Genomic DNA, 19,134 nt, shown 5'->3' with positions numbered 1-19,134 from the left:
AGGAGAGATTGTCCCCCCTCGCCACCCAACCCCACACAGATGCCATCCTGCCCGCCCCAGACGATGACACAAGCGAGGCAGCACGCTGCAAATCCTACGCAAGATAGACACCAAACACAGCACCCACACGTACACAGCACTTGCAAAAAACCAGACTTAAATGTTACTACAGGTGAGCATGGATAAAAACCAAATGACCCCAAGCGTGCGGTGCAGATGTAGATGCGATCCCCTGTCACTGCTGGGGCCACGGCGATGGTGTGAGCTCTGGGCAGCGGTGGTGGATGAACCCTCCTGCACGTGTACAACAGGGACCTGGGTGAGGAGCAATTCCTAACAGACAAGAAGCTTGCACTCTTTTGCCCAGGGTCACTCCAGCTCCATGGAAGCTGGAGCTCAACCCTCGGCTTCCTGATTAACTACTCAAGCAGGGTACTTCCATGAATATATCTATATTTGCATAAACATGCAATCAAGTTTCCACATCCCTTTGACTGGCTTCTGGCAGCTCCCCCAGACAGACTGTTACTAACATACTGTGGGTGTAAAACGTCCTCCTGGGAAATATCAGGCCCAGAAAGCATGGCAAGGGGAGGAATGCGTGTCTAATTTCCCCATGAGAAGCTTAAAAAAAAAAAAAAAAAGTCCTGCTGTTAAGTTTTATCTGCTCATTTCCAAAAGACAAGTGAAAATGCTGTCTCCTTGTTCACGGGGGGAGGGAAGGAGGAACCCCCAGAAAAAGGACAAAAGTTTTCCTTCACGGGGTGATTTTAGAAATTAGGAAAGGGTGTTTCTGGCATGTGTGCGAGCTCCAGCCCCGCACGCTCCGGGGCTGCTCGTACAGCGGCTGCCTGGGGATTGTTAAGAGTGTGGCTCTGCCCTAGGAAAACCGTCCTTGAAGATGTAGCCAGCCTGCATGACATCCTTGAGGCTGGCCACAGGGACCTGATGCAGGACTGGGAGAGCTGGCAAGGGCAGAGCCAGCTCTCCCTTGACCCGATGGCCTGTGCCTGGCATGGCTTAGCGAGGTCGCGTGGCCGAGGCAGCAGCCCTCCTTGGGGAAGGTTCCCCGTCCGAGCGAGCGGCTGGTGGGGCAGAGCAGCACCCAGCCTTCCCCGTCACGCTCCGGGAGCAGCACCCAGCCTTCCCCGTCGCGCTCCGGGAGCAGCACCCAGCCTTCCCCGTCGCGCTCCGGGAGCAGCACCCAGCCTTCCCCGTCGCGCTCCGGGAGCAGCACCCAGCCTTCCCCGTCGCGCTCTGGGAGCAGCACCCAGCCTTCCCCGTCGCGCTCTGGGAGCAGCACCCAGCCTTCCCTGTCGTGCTCTGGGAGCAGCACCCAGCAAGTACAGTGGGGGCAACTCTCCCGCCTGCTCTGGTATTGCATGTGGAGGTCGGGGATAAAGCAGGACAGGGTACGATTCCCCTCTCCTTCCAGCCAGGTTAGACCAGACACATGGTTTAATTTTACGGTGGGACAGTAAAGCCTTCATTGCTTTCCTGCCCTGCCTTGTGATGGGAGCTGTAAGAGAGCATCTCTTGCAGCCGTGCCAGCCCTGTGCAGGGGCTGTTGCCAAGTGGCTCTAGGAGGGATGGATTTTGAAAACCTTTTCTTTTTAAAAAAACAAAATTGAGAGGAAAAAAGGGAAAAGTGTTGCTTCCCCCGCATGCAGTCCTGGCTTCAGTTCTTGCTGCCCCGATGATAACAGAGTGACAGCAGCGTGAGATCAGCCCGCGAGGGGGATGTCAACCCGTGGTGCGGTTGTCTGTTGGCTTTGAGGTGGACCCGTTGTGGCTGGTTCCCTGCTTATAGGGACCATAAAGCTTGCTCCTAGCCCATGTTACACGTGTCAAAGTGCCCTTGGACTGAACAGAGCGAACAGCAAACCAGGACTGCCCAGAGGCTGGGGGACGCGAACCGAGCCAGGGTGATTTTTATCCATGTCCCTTTATCGTCCTGCAGAGCAGATAACCAGGGCCACCGACACAGCAGCCCCACGCGCTCCCCACCGCCGCCGGAGGAGCTGGGATGGGAAGCAGCCGAAAAGAGGAGCCCGGCGGTGGAATCCTGGCCCTCCGAGCGAGGCAGGGAGCGTGGCACCCACCTGGCTGGGTGGTGGTGGCAGGTAGGGGGGTGCTGGTGGTGGTTGAGGTTGTGGTGGGTGTTGTTGTAGTGGTCGGTTTTGCGGTGGTGGTTTTTGCGGTGGTAACCCGCTGTGGTCGCTCATACGCTAGCAGGCAAAAAGAAGAGGTGGGAGGTACTTAATGGGGGGGAATGGAAGGTTTCCTTGCCAGCCCGCACGCCCGTGAGGCTGCCGCTGCTGGGGCTGAACTGGTGACCGATTTCTCGGCATGGTTACAACTGGGGCACCGAGAGGATTAAGGCGATGGCAGCTCGATGACGCTGGATGCAGCGAGTGTGTGTGCGTGCGCATGCGCGCACAGGCCGGAGGCTGTGGCTGTATCAGCTTACTCTGTTGGTGCAGATATTGGCTTAAATACTTACAGCTGTATCATAAACTAATTGCCAATTAAGCTGAAAAGGGGAAACGAAAGCATGCCTGGGCAGAGATGGGGCAAAGAGCGGGCAGGAGGTGCAGAGGAGCCCCCAGCCCGCCCTGCCGGGAGGTTTGCTCCCGCTGCCTGATGCCTACGTGGCAGCTGGCAGAGCCCTGCCTACCCCGGCTTCATAAACAGCACCGGTCCCTTCTGCCACCCCCAGGCAGCAAACTACCTGGCACCATCAAAACCAACCCGTACCATTGGCACATAGCAATTTCCACTGGCGCCCTTCGTTCAGCAGGGCAAATTAATTGATGGCTTACGGTCAGCGAGCCCCCGTGGAGCTGAGCAGGAGCGATCCCGGGTGCGGTGCCCACCTCGCCGTGCTCGCCACCACAGCCCAAACTAAAATAACACTTGGAACGCAAATTCCTACTTAACTTACACCTGCTGCCCTCCTGTCCTTGTTTGTCCCACTGCTTCATGCAGATTATCATGCTTAATTTCATAATAGCCCTGAGCTAGTTTAAATACTTAATTTAGGTCACTTCTAGTCTCCTATGCAGGCTAAATAATCTCTCCTTAACTGGCCTTGGACACAAATCCCTCCTGTCTGCCTCCTGCGCATCGCTCCCAGCACCCCCCTCAGCTTCTCCCTAGCAGAAAATGTGATGGGAAACATTTTCCAGTGAAGCAAAGGTAGCACTGAGAATGCTGAGCTCTGTTAAGGGGGAAAAAAAGAGTTATCAAAATGGTTTTGACCAGAAAAGCAAAGAATATTTTGGACTGTTAAAACATTTTTTTTCTTTTTTTAAATCCTAAATTACTTAAGGGAGACCTTTAATTTTTATTTGAAAATTTTAACCATTTAAATTTAACTGCTTAAAATCCAAATATGGTTCATTTACCCAGAAAAAACCTCCTCCACTTTTCAATTAGGTGCATTTTGCTTAATTGCATTTGCCTTTCTCTGAAACTATTTCTCCTCCAATTCTTTCCACTTGCCTGCAAACCAAAGAATCCATTATTCATTCAGCTCTCCGATTTGTTTCTTCTGGCGGGTAATCCCGAGCCACAAAATTCAAACCCAGGCTTCTGCTTACCCAAAACTCAAGGCTCTTTGATATCAAACTACCTCCAGCTTTGTTAAATAAGGAGTCCCATCATACCATCAATCTTTCAACAGAAATCCCCGCTGAGCTCTACCACCTTTGCTGCCGACACTTCGTAGACATATGTTCATATGCATACATGTGTACACACAGATGTACACACACTCTCTCTATTTTTTTTTTTACCGATAGCCCAAGGTGACCCAGACTGGATGCGTTGCCAAATAATTCAAACCCAGCTCCTTCTCAGAGCAGAAGTCTGCAGTACTGGGGGGGAAAAGTTCACAGCAAGCACTGGTGGTTTTGAAGAGTCTTTTTTTATTTCCTTTCCGGCTGCCATACTAACGAACCTCATGGGGGAAAACCATGCCAGAGGAAGAGGCAAAATGAGGCTACTGAAGTCAAAGAAAGAAAATATAAGACTCTTTGACAGGACAGAAAATGAGGCATAATTAGGGAAGACTTATTGCCTGGAAAATGATAATGGATGGAAAATAACAATTTTTTTTTTGCCTAGTGACATCCACAAGGACCATGCACCAAGGTGTTAAATGCCAGCATTTCAGTTATGTTTTTACTTACTGCCAAATGCTGAGCCTGCAGCTGCACCTGGAAAAAACAAGAAGAAGCCCGGTCACTGGAAGCAGGACGCCATCGGCTCTGATACCAGCAGAAGATCAAGCAGATACACGACGCGGGACCGAACAGCAATTAATTAGCAGGGGTCTTGCTCATAGGCATATCAGCTTGCTGCAACATCTTAAAAGCCGCTTTCATCAAGCCACAGAGGCAACCAGACAGTGCTGTCTGGGGTCTTGGCATCTCAAGCCTTTCACCTGGGGAAGAAAAACCAGCATGGTCCTTGCTGATGGGTTTTTCTGTTAACCATTTCCTTGACCCACCGTTAAGGCCCAGCAAAGGACGAGCACATCTCCTGAGGTTCACTGGGCTAAGTGAAGCTGTAGGGTCTGAACCAGGTTGCTGTGCCTGGGGCAGTTCTCTGTGAGCGAGGAGGGTTGAACACCCTTCCCACTGCAGCACTTGCTCAACAGGACGCTGCAAAGCCACCGGCTTCAAACCTGCCAGTTGAAGGGCATCCAAGGAGCAGCTTTGGGCCAGAAGACTAATGGCCATGGTCCTCTCTACTGTAACAAGCGGGTGAATCATGGAAAGTCTCAGCTTTCCATGAACATAAAGCACAGGACCAGTGATGGAAGAGGTAGGACCATCAAGAGGAGAGGACTTCAGAGAAATGCCTCTGTTGCAGAGGAAGAGGATGATGTTGATGGGAGAGGAGGAAGCAACAGAGAGAGAGTCGGGGGGGGGGAAAGAAGACTGACAGATGGGAAGAGAGAGGAATGGGAGAAGAGCGAGCAGAGGAGAAAGAGAAATAGGAAGAGACACAAGGAATGGAGGGGAGGGAAAGAGAGAGAACAGCATGTCTGTGCCTGTCAACACGAGAAACTCTCCCAGGCTCCTTTGAAGCAATGCAGCCGCTTGGTGGGAGCTGACAAGCTCGCTCCCTTTCAAAGAACCTGCTTGTCTACCAGCCCTGGCACACACAAAACATTCTCATCACGGCCTTCGGAGCCTGAATTTCAGCTTTGATCATCCTAAAGCACATAAATCTTTCAAAAAATTTGGGGGGAGGGAGGGAAAAGATTCTCTTTGGTAATGCTCAAAGCTGCTGCTTGAAAGGCTAGAGTGGCTACTGTGGCTCCGTGACATTTAAACAAGTCTGCTAATGTGGACTGGACAGAAACCCAAGAGAAACTGGCCCATCTGTGATGTTTCCTGCCCCAATTCCCCTGCTCGAACAGTGGTGGGTATGCATCCTTCATCTCGTCTGCACGCCTTTGCTTCTGTCAGTGCCTTGCTCCAGCAGGCAATTGGATGAGACTGGAGCTGCGCAGAGGGACCGCAGCTCGTAGTGCTTGCCTGAAATACCGACATACACAGAACCCCTCCAGAAAGCACCCTGCACTCCTGCAGCTGAGCAGTGCCAGTGCTGAGCCCATGGACCACTCGACAGCCAGTGCTCTACGGTGGCTAAATAATCTCTTCTTCAAAGGACAGTAATTTGCATTGCCACAAAGCCACGGACCTGTATCTTGGCCCAAGGTCATCATTCGTATTCTCGAGCATAATTGGATTCATCACTCATCTACCAATAGCCAACAAATCACCTCTGCATCCACCCAGATCCTCTCTCATTTCTCTGTACCAAGACACGGGTAAATACCCGCTTCCCTTTCAAAAGCTGAGCATCCTGCACTGATCTGAGATGGAGAAGGACAAGATGAGAATTCGCTCCCGTCTGTGGGCCTTGTGCAGCCCAAGGTGGGAGTGCGGCCAGGGCTGGCTCGCTGCTGAGTACTTACATGCATTGGGGGACCCGTTGGGGAGAGGCAGGTAGGATCCTGCTCGCCAAGACCTGGAGCGAAAGTTCTTCTTGCACTTGCCGCAGTCCTGCCCCGTGGTGTTGTGCTCGCACTCACACTGAAGGCTGCCCTCTTTGAAGGTGCACAGGTTAGCGTGGAGATTGCATTTACACCTGGAAGAGGAAGACAGGAGAAGAGCTGTCAGGTATTACTGCAACTCCTCCTTGCCCCTGGCATAGTGCTGTCCACGTGCATGAAAACGTAGAGGTGAAGCTTGGCTGGTTACCCCTTTCCTGTTTCTTCTGCAGGATTTTTTCACTGAACTCAGCTGTTTTCCCCAGGGATCTGGTACTGGGTTACAATGTCCACGTCCTCACCCAGGGTGGATCTGCAGTCTCTATTCCAAGATGAGAGATACTTTACTCCCACCACCTGACTGCAGTAGCACAGATTACTTAATGGCAAGTCAACATCTCCAGCTGAGACTCCAGTAAGTAGTCACACACATGTTTTCAGAAATTGGAGTGATTAGCTCAGATGTAGGACTTTACTTGGAGGCAGAGCAGACTGTCTCAAGTTTTAGATGGAGAAGCATAGCTAACACTGGTGGGACTCGGCCCCTTGACCCCTGTGCAGTGTGCTAAAGTCAAGAGCGTTTTCTCCCGTGGTGTGAAGTTGCACAACACAAAGCCTTTTCCCTACATGCAGCGCAGCCCCAGCCTGCTGTGACCAAAATAACACCGAGAACAAATCACCATCAGAATCTGCCTTTTAGTCCCCGCCTCATCAGAGAAGGCAACGATGAAAAACACTATTCAGCAATTTGCAAACATTAACAAACTTTTAATGAGCTGTAGTGCAGTATGCAGGGAATAATTATCTCCGTGCACAATAATTCCTGTTGCTCAGACTCTGGAGGTGACTTGCGCAGAGCGCAGAGGCTGAGCCCATAACTTACACATGGCTCTAGTGATGCTCAGGCCATCAGACAGCGACTTCGGGGACCAAAGCCTCTCATTTCATTCCAGGCAGTGGATCCCTAGCGCAGCTCGCTGGTTTTTCACTGCTTCGTGCAATAATTTACACCCTCAGAAGCAGAATCATTAGGAAACAGTAACTCTGTGCCTTATGTGAATGGGTAGAGAAGTCTGACCGGGCAGCGCTTCGTTTTACAGGGCTAATTGCACACGAGATGCAGAGCTGAGGGGAACAAACCGCTTGCAGAGAAGATAGAGGGAACACGGCCTGCTTCTTCTCGTGCTCTGTCTGTGCTGGGATAAACAGCCTGGATTAGGCTGGGAGCCACGAGCCGGGTCCCTGCCGGCTGCCGGCGCCATGCGTGCCTGCCGGCTCCTGGTGCCTCTCCCCCTCTGCCTTGGAGCCCCCAAAGATGCTCCCCAGCCGCTTGCCTGACCCAGTGAGGCCACCTTTGCTGTGCTCCTCCTCACGCATAGCTGGATAAGCTGACCTCATGTATGATTTTTTTTTTTCCCTTCCCCCTCCCCTCCCTGTCCTTAATTCTAGCAAACCCCGCTCAGAGGCTAAGCATAAGCTGGATGAACAGTCTCTCTCCCAGTCTTACGACCCTGCCCTGTGTCTGACCAAGCAGGGGAGGGAATATTGCAGTCTTTAAAAGGGAGGAATGAAGAAAATATGGTTCACGGAGCAGAGGCTGAGACACTCAGCATGCTCCACTTGAATCTGTGTGTGAGACAGAGCTGGAGATGCCGCGTCATGGCTGAAAGCACTAACAACCTCTGAGCATCAGTGCTCTGGGAGAAAGCCATGAATCCGAGTGTCCGGGGGAAGGAAGCGGCTTTGGCCGGTACCTACACGCGGAGGATGCTGAATTTCAGCTGCTCTGTGTCCCCTCTGCCTCTGGTGAGGGAGGATTTTGGCTGAGCTGTCCCAGCCCTTTGGCGGAGGCGATGCCCAGCCCCGGGGTGCTGCGGAGCCTGATGAATTATTCAGCGTCCACGCAGCGCGGCCTCCTTCTCTCACTTCAAAACAAGCAGACGCGAGGAAAGCAGGCAAGATAGCAGGTTAAAGCAGGTCAAAGCCTCACCGCTGCCGCTCTGGGCCCAGCCTGAATCAGAGCAACAGCGTCTGGGAGCTGCAGCTCTCCTCCCTCCTGTCTCTGGTGGGAGCGAGGGGATGGGAGCCAGCTCCAGGGCGCAGCCTTAAAATCCAGCTGTGGGGGAGTTTAAGAGTCGCAGGGGAGGGGGTACAAGGAAGGCAGGGCCTGGCATCCCCCTTGTTTTCTCTGAAGTCTGGGATGATGTGGAGGGTAGCGCTTGGCTCCTGTGTTTGACCCTGCAGTGGGGATGTCAGCCCTGGGTGAGCACCCCCTGCTCCCCCGCGGTGGCCCGGGGCAGCCTCGTGCCTGCACCGCATCCTTGCTCCTGGTATCCCCCGCCGAGGGCCAAGCAGCCGTTTCGGGGTGCTCCTGCCTGCTCCAGGCTGCTGCCGTACAGGAGGGTGAAACCCGCTCACCATTCATCTGGCTCCAGCTACAAAACCTCTGCAAAGCAGCAGGAATCACGGAATGCTTTGGGTTGGAAGGGACCTTTAGAGCTCACCCAGCCCAACCCCTGCACTGAGCAGGGACAGCTTTAACCAGCCCAGGGTGCTCAGAGCCCCGTCCAACCTGGCCTGGGATGTTTCCAGGGATGGGGCCTCTACTGCCTCTCTGGGCAACCTGTGCCAGTGCTTCCCCACCCTCATTATAAAAAATTTCTTCCTTATATCCAGTTTAAAAGGACCCAGCCTTCTCGCTACTGGGAGAGCGAGGCACAGATGCGTGCAGGAGGCAGGCAGACACGCCCGCTTGTACACACACCCCGCTCGCTTGCGGCTGAGGAGGGCTGGGAGTTGAGCACCGGCTCCCGGAACAGCCCCTCGCTGCCTCCTGCCCCCGCAAAGGCGCCCGCACGCTCCCCTGCCAGCGGGATGGGGACGGGTGGGTGCTCAGGTACGTCCCCCAGCCACTGCGTGTACGGCTGATGGAGAGCTGCTCTTCCCAGAGAAGACCCTCACTTCCTAATCAGTGTGAACAAGGAAAATTAAATAAAGAGAAAGCAGAGGCAGCCGGTCACCCCACCTGCCTGCGCCCGGGTCACTTATATTTCTCGCTGTTCGACCCTTCGCCACTGTGCAAAAGTTTGGTTATCCAAAGGATCAATTTTACCAGGGAATTGCTTTCTGAATTCGACCTTTGAGGATCATCAATCTAAGCAGAGAACTATAACCCCAGCGAGCTGACCCCGCAACACAGCACTTTTCAGCCCAATCAATCAGGCTGCATTATTTAATAGCGAACAGCCGAGTGCCTTCAGCCAGCCCCGACTGCCAACCCCATTTTGCACGAAGGTTTCTGCATCCGGGCCTCCCTGCTGCTCGCGCTCGGCGCCTTGGCTTTAACCCCTTCTTCAGGCTTCTCTGCCGCCTTCTCTGTGCCTGCAGCCCAAGGACGTGCGCTCGCCCACGGTCTGTGCACAATGTCTTCTCCCAGCCAAGATCCAGCTGGTGGAGACCGGAGTAAATGACATTAGCCCAGTCTCCTGGGTGGGAGCTGTAGTCCTGCCTGCCTCCGCTCGTCTTCCTCGGGCGGCCAGCCATTGCAGGAAAGAGAGGATGAAGGGAAAGGTTAAGAGCTATTTAGCGATGAGGCTTAAATAGCAGCAGTGGGGCAGACACCTGCGCTGTGTCCTGCAGAAGGCAGCGATGGCCCTGCTCCAGCCCCGGGGCTGCTCCAGCAAAGGGCTGGTTGCAATATGGTCTCCTTGGCTCCGGAGGCGATCTGAAGAGCTGGAAGTGTTCCTCCGCTCTAGCTCATGGGTCAAGGCTGGCGGTGACGGCGCTGTTTCTCGGTGAGTGCTCAGAGCCCGTGTAGGATGCGGCCGTCGTGGGGCACAGCCTGAAGGAGAGCCACCCCAGCGCACACCCAGCAGGAGCTATGGCACCCGCAGGCACCCTCCATGGCCTGGGGACACCCAAGTCCTGCACTGGGCCCTTAGCAGGTGCTCACAACTGCGTTTTGCATTAACAGAAACCATCTCGCGGTGTTCCTCGGCAAAAGTTGCTGCAGCAACGATTGGCCTAACATGTTGCAGTTTGCACGATGGGGTATTTATGAGTTTATTTTAGTGCAGGTCGTTCAGCTGCTGCCTTCCCTCAGAGTGGTGCAGCGTGGTCTGATGCTGCCAATGCCTCCACTGGGGAACATCATGGACCTTGGAGCGCCAAGGAAAGTTTACAGGAAAGTGGAAAGTGTCCTTTTTTTTTTTTTCTTTTTTTTTTTTCTTTTTTTTTTTACAGCCATAAAGAACAGTTTGCCGTCCCTGCTTTTCTCCAAGTCAGCATCCTGGAGGTCACAGCAGTGAGCGGTTGGAGAGGCGTCTGGTGCCAAGCCCACGTGCGAGGGAAGGAGATGCCTGCGCGGAGGCTTTGAGAGGGGGTGCCGCCGGGGGTGAGTGCTGCACACCTGCAGGAGCCACGCTGGGAGTGGGAAAGCAGCCCCTGTCCCTGAGCTTTCATTACTTATGACTTCTGAAATAATTTTAAAAAGCCACCCCAGCCCTTTGCTTTCCTTCCAAGGATCCTTACACATTTTACAAGCTCTTTTCTGTCCGTAACCCTACTTGCAGAGCAGGGAGGTAAAGCAGAGAAAGGCAAAGAGCATCTCTTCATCCCTCTCCCTCCCTGTGGGGCTGAGCCAGACAGACCTTGGGGTGCTGGCACCCCCCATTTTGGGCCTGATGCCGTGACCCCACTGCTGTGCAGGGTATGGCCGGAGGAACCGCTCGCTGGGTGGAGACCCAGAGAGCTGCTCCAACCCCATACACCTCTCACCCAGCTCCCACCATGGCCCAATCCTGCCTTGCCCTGAGCTCCTTAAAAAAGAGCCTGGGTGAGGACATGGGGCAACAGAAGTCCACTAGAGTGGGCCACCACCTCCCTTCCACGGATCTTTCCAGTCCAGCCTGTGCTCTTATCTCCACTCGTGCTCGCCGTGAGGATGCTACTGCATGGCCCCAGGGATGCTGTGGAGACCTGGTCCCCTCGTGCTGGCTCCTGGGCCACCAGGCTCCTGCTTTGCCCCCCATCACTGGCTTGGCAGTGGTGGCCCCCTGCTCCCTTTCCACTTGCCCGAGCTGGCTTTGGGGAGAGGCAGCGCACAGCGGAGAGCTGCTAATGACTGCCATCCAAAGGAAGGCTTATGATAGCTTTCCCCTGAATTGTTTGCTCTCACTGTAATTGATGAGCCTTTAATGAGTCTCATGGGATGATGTGTTTGAAGGGAGCTCTTTCCTCTCCGTCCCCAAGGAAAATGATGTTTCAACTGATCTCGGCTCTCAGGGAAACATGAATAACTCTTCTCCATCTCTCTATTGTCATCCCCAGCCGTTGCTCGCAGCACGCTCTGGCAGCTGCCTGGCCATGGCTTACACACTTTTTACCCGCTCCTTTGCAACCGTTTTGGCAGCTCAGCAAAAGCAGGGAGCAAATCTTTCGGGCAAAGCATAACAGGCGCTGAGCTTGGATTGTTTCTGGCCCATCTGTGCGTGCAGAAGCAGGTAAAAATAGCTTCTAATGGCTGGGCCATGGAAGAAGCGCCGTCCCTTTGTGGAGAGCAGTTATATCAGGATTTGCCTTGCCGGGAGATCGCTCCGGCAGAGATTTGCTCTTGCCAGTGACCTTAGCAGAGCTCAAAGGGCTGAAGAAGGCGAGTGTGGCTCATTCATCCCAGGAGCAGGACTGGGAGAGTAACTGAGCCTGCAGTCGAGGGGCTGAAGGGGAGAAAAGCCGTTTTAATGCATTGTTTCTTTCTGCTTGAACCAGGGAGAGAGGCTCCTGAGTTTCACTGCTTTTTGCAGAGCCAAAAAACTGAAAAAAACCCTGGGTTAGGTCAGAGGGACATGTTGTGAGTGGTTTGTCTTTCCTTGCGGGTTTTCACTTTTGGTTGTGTGGTGGGGATGGATGAGTCCTCCCGGCAGGGAGGAACCCTCCTTGCTGCCCTTCGAAATGATTTGAGGTTTGGGTTACAAAGAGGATACAATTTGCCAAAGTGGAGAGCATGCTAGCTGGCTGTTCCCATTCGAGAGGCTATTTATTTTAAATAAGTTGACACTTGCCAGCTGTCAAGATCCTGCTGACTGGTGGAACATTATTTACATTCAGAGCTGTCTTAAAAAGCAAACACGAAACCAAACTTCCCCATTAGGGGGTCGGGCAACAGAAGGGAGGAAGGGTGAAGAGGACATCACACGGATACGTGAACATAAATATTTGCAGAGTAATGTGTATAAATGCTCCTGGTCTTTCTCCTGGAATGCAATAATGCCTGCAATTGAGTTCATTGGTCAAATTGAATTTGGGCTCCTGTAGAAGTCTCTTTATATTAAGTGCTTTAACATACATCACCTTCTCAGTCTATCAATGAAATTCTATTATCCGCTCAGGGCCGGACGCAACTCGGCAACAAAATCAGAGGGGTAATAAAAACCTTCACAAACCAAAGCCAGGAGCAGGTAATAGGACCTTGGGCATCTGTCTCCAGCTATTGACAAAGTGTCACGAGTGTCTGGGGGAAGGAGGAGCTCTCCGGGTTTCTCACTAACTCCCTCCCTCCCGCTCAGCAAGTTTCCCCTCCATCTTGCTGCAGTGGAAGTAAAAACCTTTAGGAGACTCAAGGAAAGCCAAGCAAACAGTTGCTGTGCCTTAACTTAATTTAACTATATGACCAAGAGCAAGATTTTGCTTGAACTCAAGCTAATTCCAGGCTGGAGGAATGCCAGGGAAATTCAGCCATCCAGCTCTCGGGGGCTGCCCAGCACGGAGGCGAGGACAGGCCAAGGAACGCAGCGCACCGTTGGCGCAGACTTGGCCGTCCTTGACACGAGGATGCTGTTACCTCCTGGGACCCGAAGCCTGGCTGCCAGGAGCTGCGGGGGAAGGAGCGGGGCCAGGCGCAGGTGGTGCTCGCCCTGGTTGTCATGGTCATCCCAAAGCCGCTGAGCATGGGCGGAGGCTGGCTGCGGGCTGCAGGGGCGTTGGGCTAGTTCTCAGGGATGTTTGGGTGAGCCTGTGGCTATTTTGGGGGTGATGCTCCGGCACTGGGTCTAGGCAAGCTCAGCTGGGGAAACCCACGCTCTCATAGATCATTTACCCCAAGTCCCTGCTTGTCTCCCTTTGCGAAGCAGTGGTGGTGCAGCCGGCAGGTCCCACCCTGCTCCTCAGGGAAAGGTGCTCAGTGGGGCCATCGGTCATTACACAAAATGTAAGATCCTCAGCAAGAGACTGTCCCACGGACCAAACCTGCTTTTTTCCTCCCTTTTCCTCTCCCAACAAAGAGACCACTTTGTTGGAGAAATCAAGATTGGCTGGAGGCTCTCCAACAACTTCATCAACAGAGCCAGGAGGAGGAATGGCCAAGCAGGGCCAAGCAGCCTGGGGCAGCCGGGACGTGCTTTGCGCTGGCACCCCCGGTTCGAGCTGAGCTACAACCGCAGGGGCAGTGTGCTGAGCTGCCGTCATTGCGCTGGCCTGGAGGACAGAAGCTGGAGGCAGCCTCCAGGCTGAGTGGGACCTGCTTCACCTTTAACAGCAATACAGCATCGAGCATCACCGCATCTGGAGAGTCACCAAGAAGGCAGAAAAGAGTATCCCCTGCATGTGGGTACTACTGACAATAACCAGCCTGATTTATTGGAGGAGGTGCTCTGGGGGATGGCCTTGATCCTCCAGGTCTGGAGCGCCTGATCCTGTCTGTTGGCACCAGGATAACAGGCTGGGTGAAGTCATTCTGCTCTGCTAGTGCAAACGCACCACTCCAAGTCATGCGGAGAGTAAAGCCTCCCAGAGAGCATCTGTGCATGGCGCTGAGAACTGCACAAGGGGAAGGCAGGGATCAAAGCAGGGGAACATAGAGGGCCTTTCCTTTCAATTCTTTTGTGAGAGCAAAGGAGAAGCCAAGGAAACCCTCAGAAAAGCAATTGGTGAAGAGAGGGAAGGAAATGCCATTACAAAACTGGAAACCTCATCTTCCTGTTGCTGCCTCGTTGGCCTGAGCAAAGCCTGAGATGAGGCACTGCTACATGGAGCTGCTAGGTGATGAGGAACGCTCCCTCCTCCTGTCCTCTGGGGACTGCTCATCACCAGCACGATGGACAGACAGACAGAGAGAGCATGCTCTGGGGCAGGGGAGGACGAAGCAGAGAAATCTTAATAATCAGCCTAAAATTGATTCACTTCTGCTCAATCTGATTTCTCCTAACTGGATCCACATGCCCTGGCCATGGCACATTAACTTCAATTATGGCTTATTAATGTCTCCGTGATGGAGCGTGCCCTGCTGAGCACTGCGGTGACTGATGTTATGAAGGGGAAAAAATTACTCCAAAGAGACATGGAGTGTAATGGAAAGAGAACTGGCGGCTTTCATCGTGCCGGCCGTCAGTCCTGGCAGCCCGGAAAAGCTCATTCACCCATTCCCGAGAAGATAACCGAGCTCATTGCTGCAACGAGGAGAAAACTAAGCGGTGAATAGAGATCTGCGGGGAAAAGTCTTTCCACTTCCTTTCCCCGCCCTGCCTGGCACACACACAAGCACACAGGCCAAGGGCTTGCTCGTGTCTATTCCTGTCTTGACTCCTCTGCATCTCCAGTTACTCTGCAGATCAATAGGGACAGGATGGAAGAAGAAAAAAAAAAGGAAAAGAAAAAGATACCAAGAAGAAGAAAGAGAGTAAAAATAAACTGTCAGCCATGAACGGAGAAATGGACCTGGCTGAGGTTGTGAGAGGAGGAGATGCAGCTGGAACGGGCAGAGGAGGCCCTGAAGCACCAGCCCATTGCACCGACACCCAGGAAGGGAGCAGTGACCCTCAGGATTCACCAGACCCTCTTGGAGACCCTGGCGAGCTCTTGACCACCCCGTCCATCTGGCCCACAGGAGGAGAGAAGGCAGTAAACTCCTTCCCCTTCTCCCCATGTCCTTTGCTCCGTCTCTTTCTGCTTCTCCCAAAAGCTCTGGGAGATCGCGGTGAGGGGTTTTCTTTGGTGGGAAGCAGAGGGATGAAGGATGGGGTGCGCCTGGACGGGGGCCCAGCAGCACGTGGCCCAGGGGCATCAGAGAAGCCTCTCTGAACCCACCAGCTAAGGCTGCATCATGAGAAACCACCCAGGCTCATGGTCTGCTCTGAGGGCAAAGCGTTTTGCTCTTCCCTTGACCGTGAACATGAACTGGAAATGAGCTGCCACGTGTCTCATCATCCTGTGGGCACTGCCAGCTGCCTGTCAAAATCCTGGTGCCATACAGGGGCACAGGCGATGCCAGGCACCGCTGCTCTGATGGCACACACTGTGGCCAGGCACCGACCCTCCGTCCACCTGGAGCCACTCACATCTCTAAGTCACCGGCTCCTCTGCAATCTTGGTGGGATTTTCTGGCTGCTTTTTGCCTTTGAGCCTTCATTTCTTCATAATCATCTTCCCTCTCATCTCCATGACTCCTGTAGTGACTCCATAACCACCCCCCCATTTTATCTAGGCACTTTCCTCCTGTTCCTCGAACGTGGTCGTTCCCACGTCCTGGAAGAGGCACTGTGCCTCCATCCCCAGCCCTGCCTGCCCTGCCTCCCCGCTTCCCCGTGCAGCGCTCCTGTCAGGCTCACATGGATTTCTCCTCTTTTCCTCTCAATAACCCACCCCTTGTTGAGCCATACACAAGATTTAATTTCGTTTTAGTCCCTGCACTGTAACTGGCTTTGCTTACAGCTGGAATTAGATTGCTTTCCAGCAAAAAAACCCTGCTTGCTGGGACCAGAATAATCACAGGAGCAGAGTTAATTCACATGAAGCTTCTCCACCTTGTACACCACTTATCCACAGCTCCTCAGCCGGTTGTCCTGCCCTGCCCTGCGCCCATCAGAGCTGGAAGAGTCAGCCCAGGACAGGCATCAACTTCGCCCCATCCAGGACGAGTGTCCCCTTCTCCTGGGGACCAGCCCAGCAAGCGGGGATGACTGGGGAGAACTGGAGCAAAGCAAAGCTGGGTCTTGCTGTAGCTCAGGACTTGGAGTTTGGGCCAGAAAAAAGCAGATTTCAGAGTTTTCTTTGTCCCCGGCCAAGGAAAAGCCCTTTTCTCCCTGCTGCATTGGAGGAGTCGCTGTCAGGCAGCTCGCGGTGAGCGGAGCCAAGAGGGAAGTGGAGGCGAGCAGGAGCCGCGGCTCTGCAGCAGCCGCGGGCAGCCGTCCACGCGGGCAGCGCGCCAGCTCCGGGGGGAGGCCACCAGGAATTAGCCAGCAAACCCCAACCCGTCCCATTCTGGCCCCAGCAAGACAGCAGCATTGCAGCTTCCACCCGGCGTTCGCGGCCCGACCCTCCCTCGCCAGCGCTGTCCTGAGGGTGCAGGTGGCTGTGGACTCTTGGGTGTCTCATAGAGGTTGTGCCCTCCCTCTCCCCGGGGTGTTCGAAGGGGCTTTCCTCCCTTGCACTAGTTGCCTCTTTTCACAAAGTTTGTAGGGATTTTATCTCTTGAAGCAATCTCCGCTGCTATTAAATGGTATTAAATTTGGGCAGTGAGTTCAAAACGTGCCAGGGGACTGGTGAGGGGAGGAAGACAGCTGACAACTAGCAAGGTGCTGGTTTGTGGCGAATCCCACCAGCACAGCCAGAAATTAAGAGTACTGAAGTGACATATCCTGCACAAGGCAGGCAGAAAAGGTAACGGCCTGTGGGGAGGAAGGCATTCATGGGACACAGAGAGTATTTTAACTTGTATCGTAAAGCATCAAGTACCCCAAAAGTGCTGTAGGTGCCGTAACACGTCCTTGGTTACCTGCACAGCCACCTCCGTGCTTAGAAGCCACAGGTCATTGCACAAGGGCATCAAATGTTTAATCCTCTTTTATCACTTTCTGAGCTAAAAACTCTGCATCCCTGTTACAGAGTCTAACCAGCCTGGACAAATTGATACACCAGCTCCAACCCTTCCTGCCAGCCGCTCCGGTCAGCGTGGGCTTTGGCTGGGCATTCATCCCTGTGGCATTGCCACCGCTGTCGGTAACACCAAGCATCCCGGGGGGAGCGGGGCCGCGGGAGATGGAGCAGGGGGCAGGACTGGCTGTGTTCAGAGTGGAGGGGAAGGCGATGTGCTGGCCTTTCCTCTCTCCTTTGCCTGCTTTCCTTTCACCCTCGTTGCTTTGCTGTTTTGCCCCATCCTGAGCTGTTCCAAGGACCAGCTTGGATATTTAGTACGCCTGGCAGTACTTCTTACGGGCAGGTGTAAAATGTCTCTCTGCGCATATCTGTATGGAAGCACATTGCACCGAAACCCGGGCGCTCGCGGACGTGCGCGGCGGTGCTCTCCCACACCTCTGCCCGTGTGCCTGAGCTCCCCAGCACTCCTCCCCGAGCAATGCGGGTGGCGGGCACACCGACACGATGCCAGCCCAGCTGAGAGCCACGGCTGCCCACCCCACACAGGCGACCTCGCTGCGAGAGAGGCCAAGCCCCTCTGCCTGCTGCTGCCCTCACCGCTGCCTCCCATGGGAGAAAGGGCTCTCCCATCCCTCGCTGCAGCTTCCTTCCCCTTGGAGCACATTCAAAGCCAGCCTCGGTGGCACCTGTGAAACATTTTTGCTCGCAAGTCTCAGAAGCAAACAGTTTGGAACCGATACAAACGGCTCCTCTGTCGCTGTGGTGATTCTTGTTAGCACAGGGTGGGTGATGGGGAGATTTTTCCCCTCTCACCTGTAAGTCTCGCACAAGCTGAATTCACAAGCTGGATGGGAAATTAGCCATCTCGGCATTTTTCCACCTTACTTTGCTTTTTCGGTTGATGTCATAACGTAACATATGGCATCGCACAGAGAAATGGAAAACAAAAAACCAGGAGAAACAAACCCCTTCCTGCCTTCCCCTGCCCCAGATCTGTCGGGGGGTTACCCTCACCCCAAACTTCATCTGCCAGAGTCAGGGCTCCTCCGGGGGTGCAGGACTGACGCGGGATGACCCATCCTGCTCGTACTGGCACTGAGCTGGAGTTTAGTGAGGGGGGCCTCATTCCTCACGCCCCTAGATCCACTAGCATCGCCCCTGAGATTTTTGGGCAGAGGGTGCCCACGTTTGCATGGCTGGGGACAGGGTAGCTCAGAGGGAACTCAGACCCCGACAATCCATCCAAGCAGTGTCCCAGCTCCCCCCGCGCCACCCCTGGGAGGACACAGCCCTTCTCTCAGACACTCCTGTGGCAGCCTTGGAGGTGCCCCAGCCGTTCCCTGCAAGGACACATCTGTTTTATTACCGATGCTGCCCTGCCGTGGGAGAGAAGGTATTAGAGGGAGAAGCACTGATAATCTTATTGGTCAACAGAAACGCTGATGGCTTAGTTTTCTAGCACTAACCCTCTTCTCATCCCTCCGAGAAGAGACGCCCAAAGAAATACAGCAGCTGTTACCTGCCGGTGACTTCAATGTTGGAGACGGCATAGAAGTACTTGTACAAGTTCTCCCTCTGCACGTAGGTGCCCCCCAGGGCCGGTCTCAGCAATCTCATCCGCAGGTCGGTCACGGTGAAGAAGTCCTTGAGCCCTTTGGCGCTCTCCAGCCGGGTGTACAAGTTGTCCATGTTCTTGAGGTCGGGGCCAGCAAAGATGGCAAAGCGGTCCCTCACCTCGAACCGGACAGTTTTCTCTTTTTTGGAGCCCGCCCAGCGGGAATACTCCTCCGTGCAGAGGATCCTGTTGGCACTGGTGGTGGAGAGGTCCCGGACCCTCCGTGCTGGCATGCTGAAGGCCTCCATGCAGTCATCTGCGTAATATTGGTATGGGTGCCAAGTCCTCCCGTTGTCCAGCGACTTCTCCAGCATCATGATGGTGGGTCTGCCATACTCGAAGGTTATCACGATGTCATCTGTCAGCTCAATGCTCTTGTTCCAGGACAGCGTGATGTTGGCCAGCAGCGGCTCGGGGTACCGGCGCCACGTCACGCTCTGCCAGTATGTGGCCAGCCCTTCGTCCTCGCTGTCGAACATGAGTTTCGGCGGGTGGGCCAGGTCTGGGTTGGAGGCGTCACACTCGTCGCTGCACAGGTACGGGTTCTCCTGGAACAACAACAACGGTCACGAGAGAAGAAGGCAAT

At 54.1% G+C, this 19,134-nt stretch overlaps 1 protein-coding gene across 1 annotated transcript in view; it reads right to left on the bottom strand.

Moving 5' to 3' along the window:
• NTNG2 (netrin G2) overlaps positions 1 to 19,134 on the bottom strand; it is a 48,060-nt gene that overhangs the window by 9,299 nt on the left and 19,627 nt on the right. Inside the window, exons 2-4 of the mRNA XM_075716664.1 lie at positions 18,453 to 19,096; positions 5,993 to 6,165; positions 4,194 to 4,220 (exon numbers count right to left, since the gene is read on the bottom strand). Coding sequence (XP_075572779.1) covers positions 4,194 to 4,220; positions 5,993 to 6,165; positions 18,453 to 19,096 — 844 coding nt within the window. The remainder of the gene's footprint in view (positions 1 to 4,193; positions 4,221 to 5,992; positions 6,166 to 18,452; positions 19,097 to 19,134) is intronic.

The sequence above is a fragment of the Pelecanus crispus genome, chromosome 9 (genome assembly GCF_030463565.1).
Source record: "Pelecanus crispus isolate bPelCri1 chromosome 9, bPelCri1.pri, whole genome shotgun sequence".
NCBI classification, from domain to species: domain Eukaryota; kingdom Metazoa; phylum Chordata; class Aves; order Pelecaniformes; family Pelecanidae; genus Pelecanus; species Pelecanus crispus.
This window is presented reverse-complemented; position numbering and strand designations above follow the sequence as displayed.